At 37.0% G+C, this 21,347-nt stretch overlaps 1 protein-coding gene across 1 annotated transcript in view; it reads left to right on the forward strand.

Annotated features, from left to right (window-relative positions):
• The window catches only part of stk32a (serine/threonine kinase 32A), a 64,783-nt gene that overhangs the window by 11,364 nt on the left and 32,072 nt on the right, over window positions 1–21,347 (forward strand). Inside the window, exons 4-5 of the mRNA XM_028466064.1 lie at window positions 212–363; window positions 14,426–14,599. Of these exons, the coding sequence (XP_028321865.1) occupies window positions 212–363; window positions 14,426–14,599 (326 nt within the window). The remainder of the gene's footprint in view (window positions 1–211; window positions 364–14,425; window positions 14,600–21,347) is intronic.

Raw genomic sequence — 21,347 nt, forward strand, 5'->3', positions numbered from 1 at the left:
AAATGAATAAATACAGGTAATAAAAAGAACACATTTAATAAATTCAAAAGCGTTTTAAAATTGGTTATCAATGTTTTAAGCAGAAACAAAAACAGTAGCAAAGATTACGTTGTGAATATCAAAAATCTGAATAATATTTCACTTGAATGCTAGGAGAAGTGTCTGTATCTTGCTTTTTGCCAACATTTACGCTCTTCTGTGACTTCCTTAGGTATGCATTGTGCAAAAGAAAGACACCAAAAAGATGTACGCCATGAAGTACATGAACAAGCTGAAATGCGTGGAGCGAAACGAAGTGAGGAATGTCCTGAAGGAGCTGCAGATCATGCAGAACCTCGAGCATCCTTTCCTCGTCAACTTCTGGTGAGTTATTCAACATGCGTCACACATGTATTAATTTCTTTTTTTTTTATCTTTAAAAATATAAGAACTCTGAGTGTTTTTTTTTTTTTTTTTTTGTTAAAGTTCAGGTTTTGTGATAACATGGGCTTTTTTTTTCCGGCTCTGAGTGGCTTTGACAGAACATAGTCTTTGATCTATTAAATATGTATGTAAAACCAAAAATACTCAACGAATGCTCTCTATTGTAGCTACTTTTAGCCTAAACTAAAGTCTAATGATTTATTCTCCCCATCCACCTTCTTTCCACACTTTAATTTTAAATGAGTTTCTCATTTTAAAACAAGGAAAGCAAACAGAGTCTTGGATTGTTTGCGCACATTCATGCAGAAAAAGCATTGACCACTGAATATCACTCTAAAGCCTCCATCCACACATCTTCTCACCCTTGTGAAGCTGCTAAAAGGAAAGTGGAGTCTACTTTCCACTGATCCTGGTTCGTCTGTCATAGCGTGGCTGCTTCTTTTCTTTGTGGGTTGTTGGTAAAAAACCTTCACCTCAAACTCTTTATGGGCTCCTTCAAACAGGGAAAGCTAATCTGTGATGACTCATCAGGTACTTTTAAGCATCTCATTCATCATAATTAGAAAAGCAGTGTATGGAGAGGACCAGGAGTCATACTTGTGAGATGCAGGGTGAGTCTGGCTTGTTAAGTTCCTGTTTCAAAGGCATCATTAATTCTTGAAAAGCGCTCCCACTCTGCGGCGTTTGAAAGGAAAGTCACCATGTAGTGAAGAAGACGAGAATGAGAACCGTGTTCCCGGAGTCAAAGGCAAAATAACTTTTTTTCATTCATTGAATTTGAATGTACATGTGTTTGAGTTTACATCTTTTTGATTAAAGCAAGGCAAGGCCAACTTATTTGCATAATGTTCTTTTACTTGATTAAAAGTGAAACGTTCAGACAAATGTTATAAAATAATAAAGAGCAAAATGAAAAATACGAAGACATTGTGGAAGGAATCGGGAACTACGTTTGAAAATAACATCAGTAGATTAAGCTCTATCTAAAGCAAACAGGACAAAGAATGTATTAGAAAATTCTGCATTAAACCATGGAGAACCATGTACAGACCTGTGTCAAACTCAAGGCCCGGGGGCCAAATCCCGCCCTTTAGAGTATCCAAATTGGCCCACAGCAAAAAGCAAAGCAAACAAGTCAGAGAAACCATGAATCATTGTGTAAATTATGAACGAATTCTCCAAAATAATGCACAAATTGATTTAAACGCCACAATATTAACACATCAACACATGATGGCGGCCATTTTTAATCTCAAATTGTGAAATGAACTCTCAATTTTCCGCAAATCCTGCAATTTTTTTCAAAAATTATTCCACAAAATTTGCCCAAATTACATAAAAATGGGTCACAAAATCAAACAAATGAATAGCAAAGATCCTGCAGAGACTGATATCTGCCATCTATTGCTTTGATATTATCAGTGCCGTACATAGTTTATAATTTTTCTATGCGTTAGCACAATTATGATTAAATTACTAATTTTCCCACCCAAAATCTGAGGGCCCACATAAAGCTGCAGTTTGTAGATTCCTCTCTCCGCTCCGTTTTGAAAACCAAAACTCAACCTCCCTTACCGGTATATTGTGTGAACACTCTTAGCAACTTTTTTCTCAATATAGACTAGTGACAAATGTATGGGCGTTATCTTGTGTTAGTGGAGATTTTTCTGATGTTTTAGAGACTCTGACATGAATGCACATATTACTCTGTAGTTACTGCCTCCAGAGAACACACAGAAGGGGGCTGGGATCTCAGCCGCTCTCAGACTGTAAAATGAATTTTGATGTGGTTGGTTTGCCATGTAACTGTCGTGCCTAACGCTGTTATGGAGACCTCTGCTGGGATGTCCACAAATGCACGTTTAGTACCAATGGTCTTTGAACATGCCTGACTTCAGTCGAGCAGCCAATAGAAATGCTCAAAACAGCTCATGGAGCATACGTGTTTGTAGAAAGATCTCTGATTGGCTGACATCCAGATTCCTGGATTTCTAAACTTAATTTACAGGGCCACTCTGTAAATTCACTGTCCACTCAGAACACTTTAGATTACAATATGACTATGGAATTTTGACCAAATGATGGCAAAAAAAGTTACAAACTGCAGCTTTAAGATATACTGCTATATTTGACCCATATTTCAACAAAAACTAGTTTGACAGCCCTGCTTTAGATGGTTAAGAAGTTTGTTCTACAAGTGTGGACAGAAGTACAAGAACTGAACAAATGCTTGGTTGTGTTTGGTTCTGATTCTGGGAGCAGCTCTTCAGTATTCAGTCATCTTTCATATTTATTTGTCAGTTAGTATTTGTCAGTCTGTCCACAACAGAAACGCACATTATTACTGTTTCTACTGACAACCTAAGAGTAAAAGCTTTGACCTGCACTTTCTAGTTCAAGGTTATATATTTGAGCGCTGTCTTTATAGATGCTGTGGTATTTCTAGCAAGTTCATTGTGTCTTCTTTTTTGCTCATAAGGACATACAGTATATAAAAGCCATCAGTAGATGCTTTGGCGTTTTCCTTATGAAAGAACTCGTAGGCATACATCAAAGCAATCACCTCTGAGGAAGAGCGTTGGCAGTCGAAACATGTCAGGAGGTCAAATTTCCTGACAGAAAGTCGCCTGAATAAATAAAACCTTAACATATTATGCTGTGGTATACCTGGAGTTTGTTTTTCCACCATCTATCTACCTTATGCCTGTCTACAAACTATTTTCTGATTTATTAATTTTTTTCATTTTGGCATTTCTCCAGGGCGACTTCTTCTTCCCTGATGAAGCTTTAATTTTCACTGGGTCGATAACATTCACAACTTTGGAACTGAACTTATTTACAAGGTCATCAGCATGACTTGAAGTCAGGGTTGGTGATGATACATAAGCCTGGGTGAATAATGTGCAAAGCATTGTTGGTAATTTAAGGCTTTCTGGTGAAGGGGGATTAAATGAGGGTTAAGGGTGTTGGGGAGGGGTTACTGGATCAGTGAAGCATCTCAGCAGATGAAAAACCTCCCTGCTTGCATTCTGGCTTGATCGCGTGCTGTGTTGGACAGAAAATAGTTGAAGGTGTTATCTGTGTGAACCCCCATGGGGGGGAGCGATTTCCTCCAGTGCGGTGCTTGGGTCAGCGCTGTGCCCACTCACCCCCCCACAGTGTTGAGCTGGCATAAGTTGTGCTTGTCCTGAGGTAAGCGCTCAAGGTTAAAGACAGGGAGCGATTACCTCTGAGCATATGAAGTGCACTGAGACAGCTTTGTATGCAGTAAACTGTCTGCCCACTCTGTCCCAGCTCTACTTCCCTCCCTATCCTTTTTCCCTTTACCTTCTGTTTGTCTGCGTTCACCTTCCTCCTATTATCGTCCCAACAGCACCTTCACTTGTCCTCCTGCTGTCACAGATTTTTACTGCAGGGCATGACCTCATTTGTCTGGTTTCAGTGGGTATCAAGGAACCCCCCCCACCCAAAACAAAAAAAAAAAGTGTCAGGATTGACAAACAGGATTAGTAAAGGGAACTTATTTTGTTGGTGATATTGACCAGATATATTTTAAGTTTTGTCACGGGAATCTTCAAAGAACTGCGCCGCTCGCCTCACTTCAAAAGGCATTTTAAATGCTTCAAATATACATTTTATATGGCAAAGAGAGCCCTTTCTGACAATGCACTGCTTTGATACGAACATGAAAGATGGGTTTTCACTGTTTAGTGTAGAAGACAGTCAGAGAACAATAACTTTTCTACCATTGAAGCTGATTTGGTAGATCCGTATAAAGCCTCAGGTTTTTCGTTATTGCGGAAAATGACAAAAACAAAAAATCAAAATTCATGTTCTAAAATGGAAAAATCCATCAGACACTGAAAAGCAATCTGACCTGTTTCCTGTGTTTTTTCCTCTCTTTCTTTATTTAAAATCAGGAATGCGTAACATTCCAATTTTGTAAATCACCAGAAGCATATATAGTAAAAGGTGAAATTAATAACAGTAGTTGACTCTGTTAACCTTATTTAACATGTCTGGTATAATTTCAGGAAGGTTAATATGACCTGCACCAGTCCCTCCGGGAACTTGACTGTGTGGACTCTTTTAAGATTTATTTGAAGACTGCGCTCTTCCGAAAAGCCTTTGGTTAAATTGATTTTAATTGGATTTTTAACTTTTATTATAATTGTATCCTTTTATGATGCTGTTGTTGTAAATTCACCTTTGTTTTACTTTCCTTTTGTGATGTTGCTCCTGTTGTTTTAATTTCTCCTCGGTTGTATACAGCACTTTGTGATTTTTATCTAAGAAAAGTGCTTTATAAATAAAAATGACTTACTTACTTACAGTAAGGTAATCTAAACGGGAAAAGAAGAGATGATGAAAGAGAAAAGTGTAACTTGACATGGAAATACGAACCCTGGAGTGGAGATTGGGACATTTTTGAACATAAAATTGGAGGCCTTACATATATGACAAATGCACACTTAAGAAAGTTCAGCACAGGAAGGAGATCAGGGACTCAAACCCTGGTTTGCCATTTGAATGCTACCATTGCACCACAGAGGAGACATAATACTATGTTATGACACACACCACATTTGGGCCACATTAAAATAAAATAAAAAAATATGGACACTGTGTGATTAAAGTTGTAGTATTTTGAGAAAAAAGCTGTAATTTCATGAGAATAAAGTTGTATCTTATTAAAGTCGTGATGTTAAGAGATTGATAAGTCATAATATTTCAAGATTAAAGTCGCAATATTTTGTTAATAAAGTTGTAATTTTAGGAAAACAAATGAAATACAAACAGGATCTTGTCTGTGTTGCAAGTCACTCGTGCGTTATGGAGAATGTGGAGCATTTAGTGAGAGTATACTTCTCTTTAGGTTTCACACATGGTGAAATACTGAGACTTTTGGCCCATCATCACCACACTGTTATCAGTTTAAGTAGGGTTGGCCAAAAAATTGATTTAATCGAATTTGTAGATAAAAATAATTTTTATTTTGCAAATTTGAGTTTAAAAAAGAAAAAAACTATACATATATATATATATATTTTTTTTTTCCACCATTGTTTTTTCGGACTTTTTTGCGTTCCGATGTGAGCCAGCCTCCTCTTTGTTTACATGTGTTTACCCTTTGAGTAGGCTATATGTGTGCCACAAGCATGTTTAATGTTTTATTCACACTATGCTGAGATGCTAAGGGAGGAGTTTATTATTTTTTTTAAATTGTGATGTTATATGTTATAAAATATGTAGTTATCTGATTTCTTAATCAAAAAATTGAAGCTACTGTGAAGTTGCTGTTGCACTTTTGCTTAAACTTGGGTTAAAGCTTGAAATTGTTGAATGACTTTTTATTTTGGGATTGTTCTATGAATTTTACCTCTTGAGGACAATCACAGCAATAACGTTGCACTTTTGACAATATATCTGATGTCTGCAGTCATCTTTTAAGTGCATTGAAAAAAAAATGGAAAATCAAATCGAAACTCGAATTTTTCTTTAAAAAAATCTGAGATTTTTTTTTTTTTTGGCAATATCGCCCAGCTCTACTTTGCAGACGTTGACGGAAGAACCAGACTCATCTGGACCAAATAGTCTCTTTTGTGGAGGAGGAACTGACTGGAAGTAGTCGTTTTAAGGGCTATCGGTGTTAGTTGTGTTCACTTCAACAGGGAATTCTGACTGAGCGCTATACCATTACGTGTTTTTTAACATACGGCTTTATTTTCAGAAAATTACAACTCTATTCTCAAAAAAATGACATAAGAGCTCGGACAGCTTCAGGACACATTAACAACATGGATTGTTAAAGGCACAATAAGTCCATTGAGTGCTTTTTCTATTCCTGATCTAAACTCTAAGATGTTTCTACTTTGATTCCCTTATAGAAACACAATTACGTAAAGAAGAAGAAGAAGAAGAAGAAGTAGTACATTAACAAAAGCCTCAATCATTTTGCTCTTAAAAGCTTTCCTTGCTGGAGGGGAGCCCCTTTCTTTCCCAGACCTTATATAATCCAGATATTGTAGAGCTTTTCAATGCAGACACATTTCAGTGGCAAGAATAAATCCTCAAGGTTTTTTCAAAGCTTTTCATGAAGATACTTAATATCAAAGGTCTGCTTGCTTTATTTCCAGTGGAAAGAGTAAACTTAAAAGCTTCATTGCTAGACTAGAGTCTCCCAATTAGCTCCAAGCAAAAAAAAATGCCCAAGTCACATAACTGCTTAAACTACTTCTCACTTTTTAACTTTTAACTTAACAAGCGTTTGAAAAAGCATCAAAGCTGATGTCAGCATGTCAAGTATTTAGCCTGAGGTCAATGTGACCTGGTGAAAAATGCATCCAGCAGAGTATATAAATAGAAAGTGTATAGATATATCATAAAATAAGAATACAACATTTCTAGAAGAATCTGAAGAGACACATATGTTGGATTTAAAGATCAATTGTGACAAATTCCCGAGATGATGCAACTGTGAGTCAGAGCACATTTGTTCTTCTAACAGACGTAGGTGCATAATTCATCCGAGAACACCCTTTTCCAGTGATGAATAGATGTGATGTTCAGCGCATATCAGACACAGACCGAAGGGAGCTGTCAATCTAAAGAAGGGATTGGAGGACAGGGCGGGAGGAAGGTTAGAAAGCTGTCGACATCGATCCAACATGTCACACAGCTTTTCTTATAGATGGGGAAGCATCATCTTTTTCTATCCCAGATTTTTATATCATCTCACAGAAATAAAGCTGTTACCCCCAATGATTTATTTACCAGATCAATGGATCAAACATCATTTGCTCCAAAAAGAAAGGAAAAAGGGTTGACATTGGCGCTCAGTAGTTTGTTTTCATCTCCACTGTAAACACTTTGTTTGTTGAAATTTTCATGCATTGCATTGTGGGATGTGGAGTCGCGGTGATGGGTGTTTCTACTTCATTCTGATATCAAGGGGAATACTGCACACAAACAAGAAGAAAAAACGTGAAGAAATACTGTTTTTAATGATGTAAAAACACTTCTATGCATCTGTTGACAGGACTCCATATCCCACAATGCAATGCGTGAAAAAGAAAACAAACTTTTGAGCAGCAATGTTGACCTTTTTCCTTTTTTTTTTGTGCAGCCAACAATGTACGATTTATTGATTTACAAAGTATAAACTATGGTTTTATCTAATAAAACTATTAGCTTTACCTCAAGCCAATAGTCACAATACACTGTAATTATATATATGTGCTGTTTTATTGTGAAATGTGCGCAATGTGTGTAAATATCATTTTATTTATTATACGGTTTTATTTTTTTATTTATCTGCTGGTGAAATTGTGTAAATTTCCCTTTTGTGGGAGTAATAAAGGATATCTTCATTTTTATCTTTAATTGCAAGAATTGACTAAAAATGTGAGGCTTATGCTGCACAATAATAAAAAGCACACCAGCATATGTACTGTAAGATTAGTTTAAAATCTGAAAGCCTGTATGAAAATCCTTGGTTTTGTGTTAATAATAATAATAATATGATATAATAATAATATCTTCAAAATCATGTCTCTGCAAAAACAAATCTATGACGAAACACCTGCTGCTATACAGAATATGATGCAATTATGCTATTATCTTCCTTCCCTGTGTGGCCTTTATTTATGATCATTTCTGACTAACTTTGACAGAGGGAGATTGAGTGGTTTTTTTTGTAAACACAGGTGGCCATTAGTTCCTGAGCCCATGTGGTTTCTGGAGACTTCCATTACTGGAAGTGACCTGGGGTGCCTCTGCCTCTAAAAGCTCTGTGCTCTGCTCTCCCATCAGGCCGACTGCCTGGAGGCCAACAAGAGGTCACATTGAAATGCCATCAGCCAGAGATAGACAGTTATAAGAAAAACGAGGCAAAAGAAACAAGAGACACGGGTAACAATGAAAAGAAAGGCTGAGAAAAATAATTACACTCTAGAAAAGTCAGGCTAGATGCCAGGAGGGCTAATGAAAATTGTACACCATTTCTACATAAGACTGGAGTGCTAATCTGCAGCTGGCTGCGTTCTTTTTTTTTTTTTTCTCTGCCTAAAATGTTAGTCGTGCATCAGGCAACAGCTGCAGGATGTTCCAGCCTGTGTTTTTGGCCCATTACTGCCTGCTGCAGAACATAAACACGGCACCACATGTTTGTGGAATGAGGGATTTATCCATTATTTTCCAACAGTTGCTAACCTCAGACTTGTAGTATGGCAGTTTCACTTCTAAATCGCATCTTTTATACAAACTGCAAAAATAATTCCAGTTTTGAACCCCCCTAGTTTATTGTATACACTATTATTAATAAAGTTACTACACACAAACATAGTACAGGCCACATAATTTGCGCGAAAAAAAAAAGATTTAAAAAGGTGTAAATTGCTGCTTGAACGTTTGTTGACATTTTTCGCATTGCATTGTGGGATGTGGAGATGCGGACGGGGAACAAACAAGAACAAAAATGGCGCCAAGTAAATACCTGTCCACCTTGTCGAGCAAAGAAACACAGCAAATCCTGGAAAGATTGAAGTGAAAATCCTTCTATTCATCTGTCGAGGAGAGGATTCCACATCCCACAATGCAATGCGGGAAAATGTCAACCAACTGATTGTTTATGGTCTGGATTAAAAAAGCAGCAATTTCAATCTTTTACATCTGTTTTTTATCTTTGATTAATTAATCCCAAACCTATACTATGGATTTATCTGATTAAAAAATGTTTGTGTCCAGCAGCTTTAAATAATAAAGTCAGGTGTGCAGCATCTTTTCCATCCATGAACATTAATTAATATGTGCAGAGTTTTACAATAATATTAAAAGTGAGACCTAAAGTGCTTTACTGTAAACAAGGAATTAGGCTCCTTGAGATGACATTAGACGAGTCTTGTGGAAAACAACTCTGGTAATTTTCACTACCTAACTCTCACCTGTGGCACAGTCTCATCAGGGCTATTTCTAATTCATTTCGACAGCCGTGGCATCAGGTCATTTCAGACCTTATTATTATTCAGCTGCCTTCCCAGCACCATCTCTCCATAGCAAGTGAGCAAGAGGTTTAGAATAAATCACGCTGTTACTGTCATTGAGGGCAAATACACAATGTTAAGTAGGCTGTTGCAATCGCTGACACAGCAGAAAAGGAAAAGCTTATTAATTAGCGCCTCGGTTAGCAAAGATAGCATGCTAACTGCTACTAAAAATGATAGCTGTTGACTTAACATGATTTAGAAATTTCTCTTGACGGTGGAACAGTAAATGGTATAGGTTAAAAAAACGTCATTAATTTGACCAAGTGGCCTTCTTTGATTGGTTTATGGTGTTTTAGTTGTAGTCGTTTGACTTAAATGTTACTTAGTTTTATTCAAAATTTAGTCACCAGGACTATTTTTCTCTAGTTTTAGTCACTTAAATGACATTAAGATTTTACTCGACTAAATCTGTTACAGATGTAGTCCACTAAATTATTCAGAATGAGGGTTTATGCATGTTTTTTGAAGATTTAATTGCCATTGATCAACCTGATATGAGATAGGATTAGTTTTGATTGGATACTTTCCAAAAAAGAAACTTAGCCTCAGATGTTTATATTCTACTTGGTCACTGTCTCGCTTGAAATGCTTTCAGAATTTTTAAAGGTGGCAAATAAACGGAGATATTTAGGTTTTTATCATTGTGGGTTCAAAATGCGTCTTGGGGAAATTTGGAAGTATACTTCAGTGGGAATGCTCATCATCCTTATCATTTAGTCAACAAAATTTAGTCTACTTCCAATTAGATTTGTTTTTATGATATATACCAATATGTTTATGATTGGGTCCCTTTGCAATGGACAAGCATTAGCTTTGGTTACAGTCACTGCTCTGCTTCTGTGCCCCTCCATCAACCTCCACAACACAATGTGATGCACCCTGAATTATGACATTTCACTTCTACAGTGAATGGACCACATGGCCCAGCCTTCAGTCTCTGCAACAATAAGCCTTGGTCGCACAGCACAGCACAGCACAGCACAGCACAGCACAGCACAGCACAGCACAGCACAGCACAGCACAGCACAGCACAGCACAGCTTTTGGTAGATCCTTAACACTGCAATCCAGCAAAGACCCGACACATATTCCAATGTTACTAAAGCTCTTGTCACACTTGCTCAAATTCACAAAAGTGCTCATTTTATTTATTGTGAAATGTCTTTTCTTGAAAATAACCCATCCTCCAACTGGGGCCATAAAAACAGAGGTAATGTCATTCACTCTCCCTGCCAGTGATCGTAATGTTATGGTAGATTAAAATATATGTGAGCGAACAGTGTCCTCCCGAGTATGCTGCATAAAGCTATCTAAGGAACAGATTGGTTTTATTCAGAATATCCTCTTGAACAGAGTGAGTCAATTCTAGTTACTTTTACAGATGTAGTTTCTAAGTGATAAAAACTCTTCCAAAATCCATTTTCATCATTTCCATTGCAAACATACATGTGGAAAACTGAAGAAGTTGCTGTCTTTTTTGGAAGAGGTGAAAGAAGAGTGAAAGAGTAATTACTGTTCAGCCTGTGTCCCCTAAATGCTTGTGACAGCAGCCTCTGGATTCTTTAAGAGCTTAAACAAGTCTGTTGGGTCAGAGGTACTTACACTGTGTGTGTGTGTGTGTGTGTGTGTGTGTGTGTGTGTGTGTGTGTGTGTGTGTGTGTGTGTGTGTGTGTGTGTGTGTGTGTGTGTGTGTGTGTGTGTGTGTGTGTGTGTGTGTGTGTGCGTGTGTGTGTGTGTGTGAGACAGAGAGAGAGAGAGAGAAACAGAGAGAGAAAGGGAGACAATGAGGAAAGACTGCTTCACATTCATTTATCCATCCGTCCATCCAACCATTCATCTATCCATCCAACCATCATCTGTTTATCCATCCATCCATTCATCTATCCATCTGTCCATCCATCAACCATCATCTATTTATACATCCATCTATCCGTCCGTCTACCCATCGTCTGTCTGTCAATCCATCCATCCATCCATCCATCCATCCATCATCCATCCAGCTATCTGTCTATCTTCCCATTGTCTATCTGTCAGTCAATCCATCCATCCATCCATCCATCCATCGTCTGTCTCTTTGTCTGTCAGTCAATCCATCCATCCATCCATCCATCCATCCATCGATCGTCTGTCTGTTTGTCTGTCAGTCAATCCATCCATCCATCCATCGTCTGTCTGTCTGTCTGTCTGTCTGTCTGTCTGTCTGTCTGTCTGTCTGTCAGTCAATCCATCTATCTATCCATCCATCATCGATTTATCTATCCATCAATCCGTCATTAAGCCATCATTGTTCACCCGTCCATCATCCATCCAATCCGTCATTAAGCCATCATTGTTCACCCGTCCATCATCCATCCAATCCGTCTGTCCATATATCCATTTTTTGGCTGTCCATACATTTGTCCAAAATCTATCAATCTATTCATCCATTGTCTATGCATCCATTCATTTGACAATCTGTCCAGTTTTACCTTAATTCATCGTCCATCCCATCCATCCATCTACCATTTGTCCATTTGTTTATCCATCAAGCATCATCCATCCATTCACCTGTCTGTCTTTTCCATTGTCTGTTTGTCCATTCGTCCATTGGGTGCATAAGATGCATAAGATAAGTCATTTGCAGTAATCCTTATGTGTATGCGTGAAATCTTATCAATTTGATTTTAACTGGATTCAGTGTCACAGAGTGCTGTAAAGCAAAGATCTCTCTGTGACATGAGAACGTTTCAGTGGTCAAGTTCACTTTTTATCACTTATTTTCAACATGTGCTCATGCCGACGTCCTTTCACAGCATAGGCTTGCAAAATGGATACCTTAAAGACAAATGAAAGCATATGCTATTTCACATTTCTCAACAGTCATTTAGCACATTAGTTAAGCTCTGCAGTGTTTTGTTTAAGAAAAAAGAAAAAGTTGATTTATTATGAAAACTGTTTTGTACACTATAGTTCCTAGCTGATCAGATTCCTAACTGTAATCTGTCTCAAGTATAAATTTGGTCACGCAGCTCAGTGAGACTTTGTCAACCATCTGTTTGTGGGGAAACTTATAGTCTTTCCTCACTCCAAGACATCAAGCAATCAGATGTTAAGTTGTCTCAGCATTATCTTAGCCTTAGCAGACAGTTCGGAGTCAGCTCGATCAATTCCAGTCCATCTCATGGGGAAAAATACTGCCTTCAGGTTATCGGCATGTGGATGTCAAGAAACAACTCTTCAACTGATAAGTCAGGCCATACATGCTTTTCCTTATCATGCAGTAAAAGTTAATTCATAATTAATGAATGAAGACAGTTTGGAACATCTTTGTTAAATCTGGCAAGACCGTTCTTTGTCTTGTCTTATATCTTCTGTATATTTTGATCTAATAATCTCTGATTTTCCCACCTTGTTATGCTCAAAGGACAATATACCTTTAGTTATAACACTTTACGTACCATTTCCTGTGATCTCTAAAAAATAAATATGTCTGATAGGCAATAACTTCGACCAATGGAAAAAACAAACCGTTTTTTTTTTTTTAACCAATCACGTCTCTCTGTCTCCCTGCTCGTTCTTGATCCCTCGCATGCACGAGCTCACACTGAAAGTGCGTCACCGCTGACAGAGTTAAAACAGAGTTTTTGGTCACGTATTTTAACATACGTATATAATGGTAAAATTTATTGTTTACTTACTGCTGAATGAGACATGAGACAACGTAGTTTCTACACAATACAAGCAGCTGTGCGCATGCGAGTGAGACAGAGCATCGAGGGGCGGGGCGAGAGGGGTAAAGGCGGAGCCATCAGGGAGGCTACATTAAAAATCATGCTAGCTTTTGAAAATTTCCTACCCTACATTTAATGAAAAAACACCAGACAAGAATGATATCTTTTTACATATTTTGACTACATTATCAATAGTTTTCTTCATTTATTTATGTATGTTGCGTATATTTGGCAATTCAATGATTTCCTTGCATTTTTAAATAAGGAGTAATTAAATTTATTTTTTAGTTTTCCTCATGCATCATGGTGCCCTCGAGAAAAGAACTGTAATAGAGAACCTTATCCTCTCAGAGTGTGCACAGTTTGCACATACTGTAAGACAAGAATACTATATTCACTGGAGTCTTAAAATGGATTATATGAGTGAATGTGAATGTGTGTCCAGTGTGTACTGTCTGAATATAATGAACACAAGAGGGTGGTTGATGGATGGTAGATTGGAGAAAATACCATTATTGTTGTTTCTTCAATAAAACTCCTTTTGTCTTTGTTTTATGCTATAAATCTAATGCAATGAATTTTCTCGTGTCTCTAAAAAGTGTGTCTTGGTTTCTTTCCTAGACTAATTTGTATACACTATCTTTTTTATTATTATTATTATCTTGTTATCAAAGATTTCCTTCTGATTAATGTTCAATAATGTCAGTAGTTCTCAAATCCCGTTTAAAGAAAATGAAAAATGTTCTGCTAACAAAAGCACTTAGAGAGCTCAAACATCCCAAAAATATCCTTTTTAGTATATATTGGCAGTTATCTGATGAGTGACTCAGATCATAGTACCATGATCGTTTACACTCTAAAGGCTTGTAAAAAATGTAATAATTACACAGTAGGTCCAAATATATCGAAACCTCAATTTTTTTGGATCATGATAAAACTTGGTGGGGTCATTGAGGAACCAACCCAACATAACTGAGTCATATTTGTCAATTATGAACCAAGATATGAATCAGCACTGCTGACAAATAGGGATATTATTGAAACTGATCCTGTTTACTGATCTGGACACTCTCCAAAATGTAATGGAACCCCCACCAACCATTATGACAGGGTGTGCCTCACAGTTTGAGAACCACTGATTTATGTGGAGACGTGGGACTGTCATTCATAGCCGTACTGTGACCGTATATGACAATCTTTCAGCGTTTTCTCAGCATCTCAGTCACCCGTGGGATTATGTCTCCTGCAGGTACTCCTTCCAAGATGAAGAGGACATGTTTATGGTGGTGGACCTGCTTCTGGGAGGAGACCTGAGGTACCACCTTCAGCAGAACGTCCACTACTCTGAGAGTACCGTCAAGCTCTACGTCTGTGAGTTAGCCCTCGCTCTGGGATACCTCCGCTCCAAGCGCATCATTCACAGGTAATTTAGTTACTATTTAGGACTATTTAGCACTAAAAGTGAAATGATCCACCTCTTCTTGTCCATCCAATTCCATATACAGTAAACGTGTGCTATGACTTTGCCATAGTTGGTCCTAAAGGTAAAGTTATCCTGGCATGAAGGTCACACCTGACACAACAGTTTACCCCATGCTGCATTAAGAAATGTATCCCTTCTGTCTATGTTGCTGAAGTAATGCCGTATCCAATTTAAAAAATGAAAGTTAAGTGTTTTTTATGCAGGAATATATTCACACAGTGCCAAGAGAGGGACGGGTATTGCCAAATGTTATATTTTAAGCGAGTGGAGAGCTTTAAGGTGCTTGATGGAAACAAAATTGCTGCCAAGATAAAGAGAGTAAATAGAGTGAGTGAAATGAAAACGACATTTTTACAAAACATGGTTTTCAAAGACAAAAGGATTGTTTTCACGTATCTCATTCTGATCAAACAAGAGACATTAAAACATATTGGTGCCTTTTGGTGACTTTAATGTTTTAAGAATTAGAGTTAAATCCTTTAAAGAGAGTTTTATGAGAGTCAAACATTTAGATGATAGATAAGCAGGAATAAATTCACTGTTACTAATTATTTTGGCCGGTCACAAAAAATTGGCCCTGTGCGTAATGGCCTTTGGAGATGGGCGTAAAAAAAAATAAAAATAAAAAAAAGACAAATAGGACACATCACAGCAGTAAAGTAGTCTAATTCATCAACATGCGCAGATAATAAATGATACCATTTAACAATGAACAGGCCACTTTCTCTTCCACGCACTTTTCAAACCTCCCCCGTAAATAGAAGAAGATGGATTTCCTTGACTTTATTATTTAAATGATGTTTTCTGTTTGCGCCCTTGGGGAAATTGTCTTACAGCTTGATGTGCAGGTGTCAGGGGAGCATTTGTTTAGATGGAATCAACAGTGTTTCAATCTGCATTCATTAACTTCAAACAGGAGAAGTGATTCTCAGCTCATCTGTATGGAAATTAAAAGAGAGATTCTTTTCTCAAATGTGGAAGTTCTGACTCTTTTACTTCCAAAGTCTTCCGACTACTTTAGCGAGAAATTGCACCCATGACATGGTTCATTCTGATGATGAATTCTGAGGACATTAAGGAAAGTAAGAGTAAACATTGTGACTCGCGGTTTCAATCATAAGTCCTGAAAATTCAAGCTAGCATATGCTAGTGATGCTTGATTAAGAATATGCTAATCAGTAAGTTATAACTAATCAGGGCAGGTTTTTAATGGGAGGACACATTCGTTTTTGTCACAGTTTATTTTAATCCTCATTATTGTTGATGAGTGATGATGAAAAGTGATCATGGTAATACCAAGGCAACAAATGAACTGTCACCTCTTGATTTTTGTGCTTAATATCCTTCCATCTCAGTTCAACTATTAAGTTTGCCAATTTGCCTAAGGCCAGAATAAAAACATTTTTAATTACAAAAAAAACTTTCTAATTATAAATACATATATATCTTTTTTTAAAGTTTTAATGAAAATGAGGAGTGCAATTTGTCATGGCCCATCCCGTTGCCTTTTATGTGAAGTTAAAATGAATAATTCCCACTTATCTAATATTAATGAAATAGCTCATTAGATGCAATTTGTTTCCAAACTAGTGCATGTTTTATTCTTAAAAGATTACTACTGCAACAACACATCATTGTTATGGGTAAATTGAATTCTGCTTCATAATGGTTGGAGGAGTCGTCATCGAAGGATCAATATTTATTTATTTTTTTGATTTTTTTTAATCTAATCTTTATTTAAACAGGATGTTCTGTTGACTTTAACAATCTCTTTTGCTCAGGAGATCTGGCCAAGAAAGGCAGCTGCAAGCACACAAACAATCTGTTAACACAGTTAAAAATGCATGGTTAAACACAACACATTAATACATAAATCAAAATGTGGGATGTTTTATAAAAAAACAAGTAAAAGACATGGAATTATCTTCAATTCATTTCAGTTTTAGTTTAATGAAATCAGCCCAGTCAGTTTCTATTTTACTTAAATCTGATGACTTTAAACAATCTGAGTACATTTTAGCATTTTTTCTTCTCAGGTTCATGTTAATTTCTTTTTATATTTCATGCCTAAAAATTCAAACATGTTTTTCAAAAAAAATGATTCACCCAAAAGATGTTCCGTTTCCTTCTTCATCACAGCGCAGCTGTATAATGTGTTTTAAAAGCAACCTCTGAGGGGACTTTGAATTATTAACAGTAGACTGCCTCATTTAAATAACATCCTCTGAGACTTGAGGAGTCGCTCCAAACAAATGGAAAGATAAATGTTCAGTAACTAAGGTGTTTGTGAGGTGTTTGTGAGCGTGCACGCACATTGGTGTCTGTGCAACGTGGTTTGCCAAGTTAACCTCACGCAACCTTTCTGAAATTAACAATTATCTTTGGGCTTACATCCTCAGGTGCATTTTCATGCTTTTTGAAAAGTTGGTAATGGAATAACATGTTGTTCATAAAAGCTTGTGATGAGTCAGTGCTCGGCTGCCTTTTATGAATGAACGGTTGCTAATAATTGGTTTAATGGCTCTGATTGCCTTATTTTTTTAGAATCAGAATCAGAAATGTTTTATTTGCCAGGTAAAGTTTTAAAACAGCACGAGGGACTTGACTTGGTAGTTGTTAGCAAATGAAAGTATGTCTTAAAATGCATTAGCTTTAAGTTATGCAAAATTTAATCCAGTGATTCACATCTGTTAAATCCTATAATGTTCTATCTATAAACTGCATTGTGTTGTACACATTTGCTCATTTTGCTACTGTATTTATTTGTAGATTTCTTTTAACTGTTTTCATTTTCATTTTTTTTTTTTCATTTTTCTACTATTTTAATTGCAGCACACTTGATGAAAAAGATCAATAAAGTTATTTTTTGGTTTTTTTTTTATCAGTGAGGTTTATGAGTTAAAGCAGCACTAAGTAACTTGCACTTAACACTCCCCCTATAAAGGTCCCTTTTGGTTATGTCACTGTCGTAAAAACTCTACCCCCCCCCGTCGGCTGCCCCACCCCACAGCTACATGTGCACCTTTGCTCTCCCAAGACGCACGCAACCAATCACTGAAAAACCCTAATACAACAGTGACACTAAGGGTGCTTTCACACATATAGTCCAATGTGATCATCAATAAAATAAATGAATGATGAGGGAGTAATACGGGAGGGAGTGTGGAAATGTGTGTGATGTGTTTGTGTGCTGAGAAAGCAGCTGTGAAAATGGATGGATGGATGGATGGATAGATAGATAGATGGATGGATATTTGTGTGTGTGCTGCCTGATGGAACGCTGGGTTGTGAGTGCGTGTGAGTGCCTGTTGCTGTGACGACAGTGTGTGGGGCTGTTTTGAGCAACTTGAACTAACACACAAACACTATGAATATAAATGTAATAGTCAGGTAACATTTTATTCTCTCTTTGTTTTTGTCAGAGTGGCTGCAGAAATCTTAAATAAAAACGTAAAAATAAAGTATAACAAGTAAAGATGGGCAATATTATCAGCCGCTATTTGAAATTGTAATAATGGTTGACAATGATATTGGTTTTTCCACTGATATTAATTTTTCAATTGCTAAAGTTGAATTGGTAGTCTTATTTTGCACAAATAATGTTTATTTGTGGAATATATCCAGTGGGGCATCACGTAAAAATAGGTTTAAGCTGTAATTACGATGGAGTTATATATAATGTGACCTAAAATTAGGTGGAGGGGGTCTATGTATGTATGAGTAGTGTTAGATAACAAGTCATTTCATCACAGTAATTTTAATGCGTGAAAGCAGAGGCTGAAAAACAAATGAAAACAACAACCATGTTGACTGGACACACATTTACAAAAGTGAATCATTTATCATCTTCTGTGTCAGCTAATGTCAGTTAATATCAGGCTATTGCATTTTTTGTATTGAAACATTTCTTTGATCCTAAAAACACAAGTTAGCTTGAATGTGATTGAATAAAAGCTTTATTACTATGAATTATGAAACACATTTACGTGACCCATGTCTCAAACTTTATCAAACATTATACAATTGTATTGCTGTGCAAGGCAATATAGTCCTGAGTTTATCAAAGAGAGGTTTAAGAAGTCTTAAACTCCAAAAGTATTGTTTTAAATTCATTTTTTAGGTTCTAATCTTTTATTAAAGTGACTGGAATGTGACATCCAGCTGTTGCAGCCTATTTCAGCCAACGCTGAGCTCTGATCTGCTCATCCTCTCTCTCTCTCTCTCTCTCTCTCTCTCTCTCTCTCTCTCTCTCTCTCCCACACACACACCCCACCATGCCCTCATAATCTCTCTCATTATCACCAACCCATTTCCCCCTTGTGCTATTTTTGTTACTTAACTCTACTTTTATTCAATCACCAGCCTCTACTCTCTTCCATCCACATTTCCGAGTCTTGTACAATGTCTGCCTCTCTCTTGGAGGGAGTGGTACAAGCATAGCTCTGCCTCAAATAATTTATTTGCTCTTTCATCATTCTTACTCTCCAGAGACCTTTTGTTCAGCAGCCTACGGGGGATATGGTCCCATTTCACCTTTTTTGTTCAAGTGAAGCTGAAAGGGAATGACTCTCATCGATGGGTTTTCAAAGACGAAGATGATGCACTCGACTTGAGGTTGAACGTATACAGTCGAAGTCGTTACTCATATTCTCCGTCAGCTTTTTATTTTAAACAGAGAGCATTTGTCATGACTTCAAGTGAAGTATGCTTTATTCATAGGACGTGTTAATGTTTTATTTCCCAGCAAAGTTAAGAAAAAAAGAAGAGCCGGAATGGGTGGGTTTGAGAAGGGAGGGATAAATTAGATGTTCATATTTCATAAATGCAGATTAAAGTGCCAGCTGGTGCAAGCTCTCTGATTTTTATTCAACACAAACTGAATGGAGAATTTTTATTGTGGGAAAACCTCCCTGAGCTCAGCCAGGAGCTCCCTGAATGAGACAATGGGAGGAGGTTGAAGAACAATAGGCTGTTTACCGATGAATGCACAAAAGATGATTGCAGATTGCCTGCTCGTGTGTTGCTGCGTATCTAATTCTCATTTCAGGTAATGGAAAAAAGGTCCAGATTTTGATGAAGATAGAGACGATAAGATTGTCGACTGAAGACAGTAATGAAGACGCCGGGCAGGGAGGGGAGCTGACTCTTTTTGTCACGCACTCTGTTTCTGACTTTCTAAATTATTCATACCCAATTATTGTGTTGTGAATTTAAACTCTGCTTTTAGGCTTTGCCACACTGTCTCCCAAAACTCACGTGCAAACCATCAAACAGAGTGTAAGGCTAGCTTATCTTTGAGGCTACTTTCACACCAAACTTGAGCTGAATGGGTGGAGATTTGGCTTGGTCTGCGTTTAAAGCACACATTTGGATCCACTTCAAACAGCCTCTGATGCAGTTGCAGAGACTAGAGACTTCTCAGGGCAGAGAAACACAAAGGAGAAAAAGAGGGTCTGATCTACTGGTCAAAGAGTGTGCAGGTGTTTTAATGGCTCAAGGATTCAAGTTTTTGATCCTGAGATGAGAGCGTCTTATTCGGGTTTCTGTTTTGATTTTCAGAGAAGTCTCTACTCCAGTAACGGTGCCCTCAAGCTGTTAGCTCATGCATCTGCAGAGGAAATGTTTGGAGCGGATCAGAAGTTGCGCTCTGAACGCAAACCGAGCCTGCTATTCTCCGCCCTTTTCGGAGGGCTTCGCTGGGCTAAATCACAGCTTACACTTAATTGCCTGGTAAGGCGTAAGCGCTTGGAAGTGGAATGCACTGTGCATTTGTGTGTGGTTTTGTGTGTTTCTTGACTGAGAGGAAAATACAGCAACGAACACGACAGGGCCGTGAAGGAGTTTGTTTAAAGTACTCACAGTCCAACAGTCCAAGAACACCATTTTCCTTGCAATAACAGAAAATAATTTAAGACATATTTATATATTAAAGCAAGAACAAAACCAAAACATGATGTGTGGCACAAGTAAAGGTTGTCCCAGATTGTAATACAAAGACTAATGATAAGAAATAAAAAATGAAACAACTAATGGATGGTTAATATGAAATATCCTTATGCTTAAATAAAGTAAACAGCTGTCTATGCTCTTCATTCAGTCCACCTAAGAGTAAAGTTTCTGCAATATTTACTTGAATACCTTCAAAATGTATTTGATTCATGCAGAAAAAGTAACTTGCCAAGGTTAGTTTGCATCAATAATTGATGTAAAATAATTAGGGATGTCCCAATACAAGTTTTTCATTTACAATATGATTGCAGCCTTGCGTATCGGCCGATACCGATATTGATCCGATATCAGCATGAATCATACATAATTTAATTACTTTTTTTTTAAATACATTTTTAAATTTTTTGTCTTTAATGAAAAAAATACAATTACTTATTTTGTAGTGTGGATTGTTAGAAAAGGTTTGATCAAGTGATGTTATTCAAACAGAGAACAACAGTAGGTATGAGAAAAACTGACCCATTCATTATTAAACAATTGGTTACATGAATTATAACCTTCAAGATAATATATACACTATTCTACAATTGAATTAAAAAAAAAAAAAAAATGAATAAATAAAAAATCGGAAATTCGGAAATTTGAATCCAATATCCAATATTTGTTTTCAGGCAGATATCGGACCGATATCTGATATCGGATTGGGACACCCCTAAAAATAATTTATTATTATGTTCAA

The sequence above is a fragment of the Gouania willdenowi genome, chromosome 14 (genome assembly GCF_900634775.1).
Source record: "Gouania willdenowi chromosome 14, fGouWil2.1, whole genome shotgun sequence".
Classification (NCBI taxonomy): Eukaryota; Metazoa; Chordata; class Actinopteri; order Blenniiformes; family Gobiesocidae; genus Gouania; species Gouania willdenowi.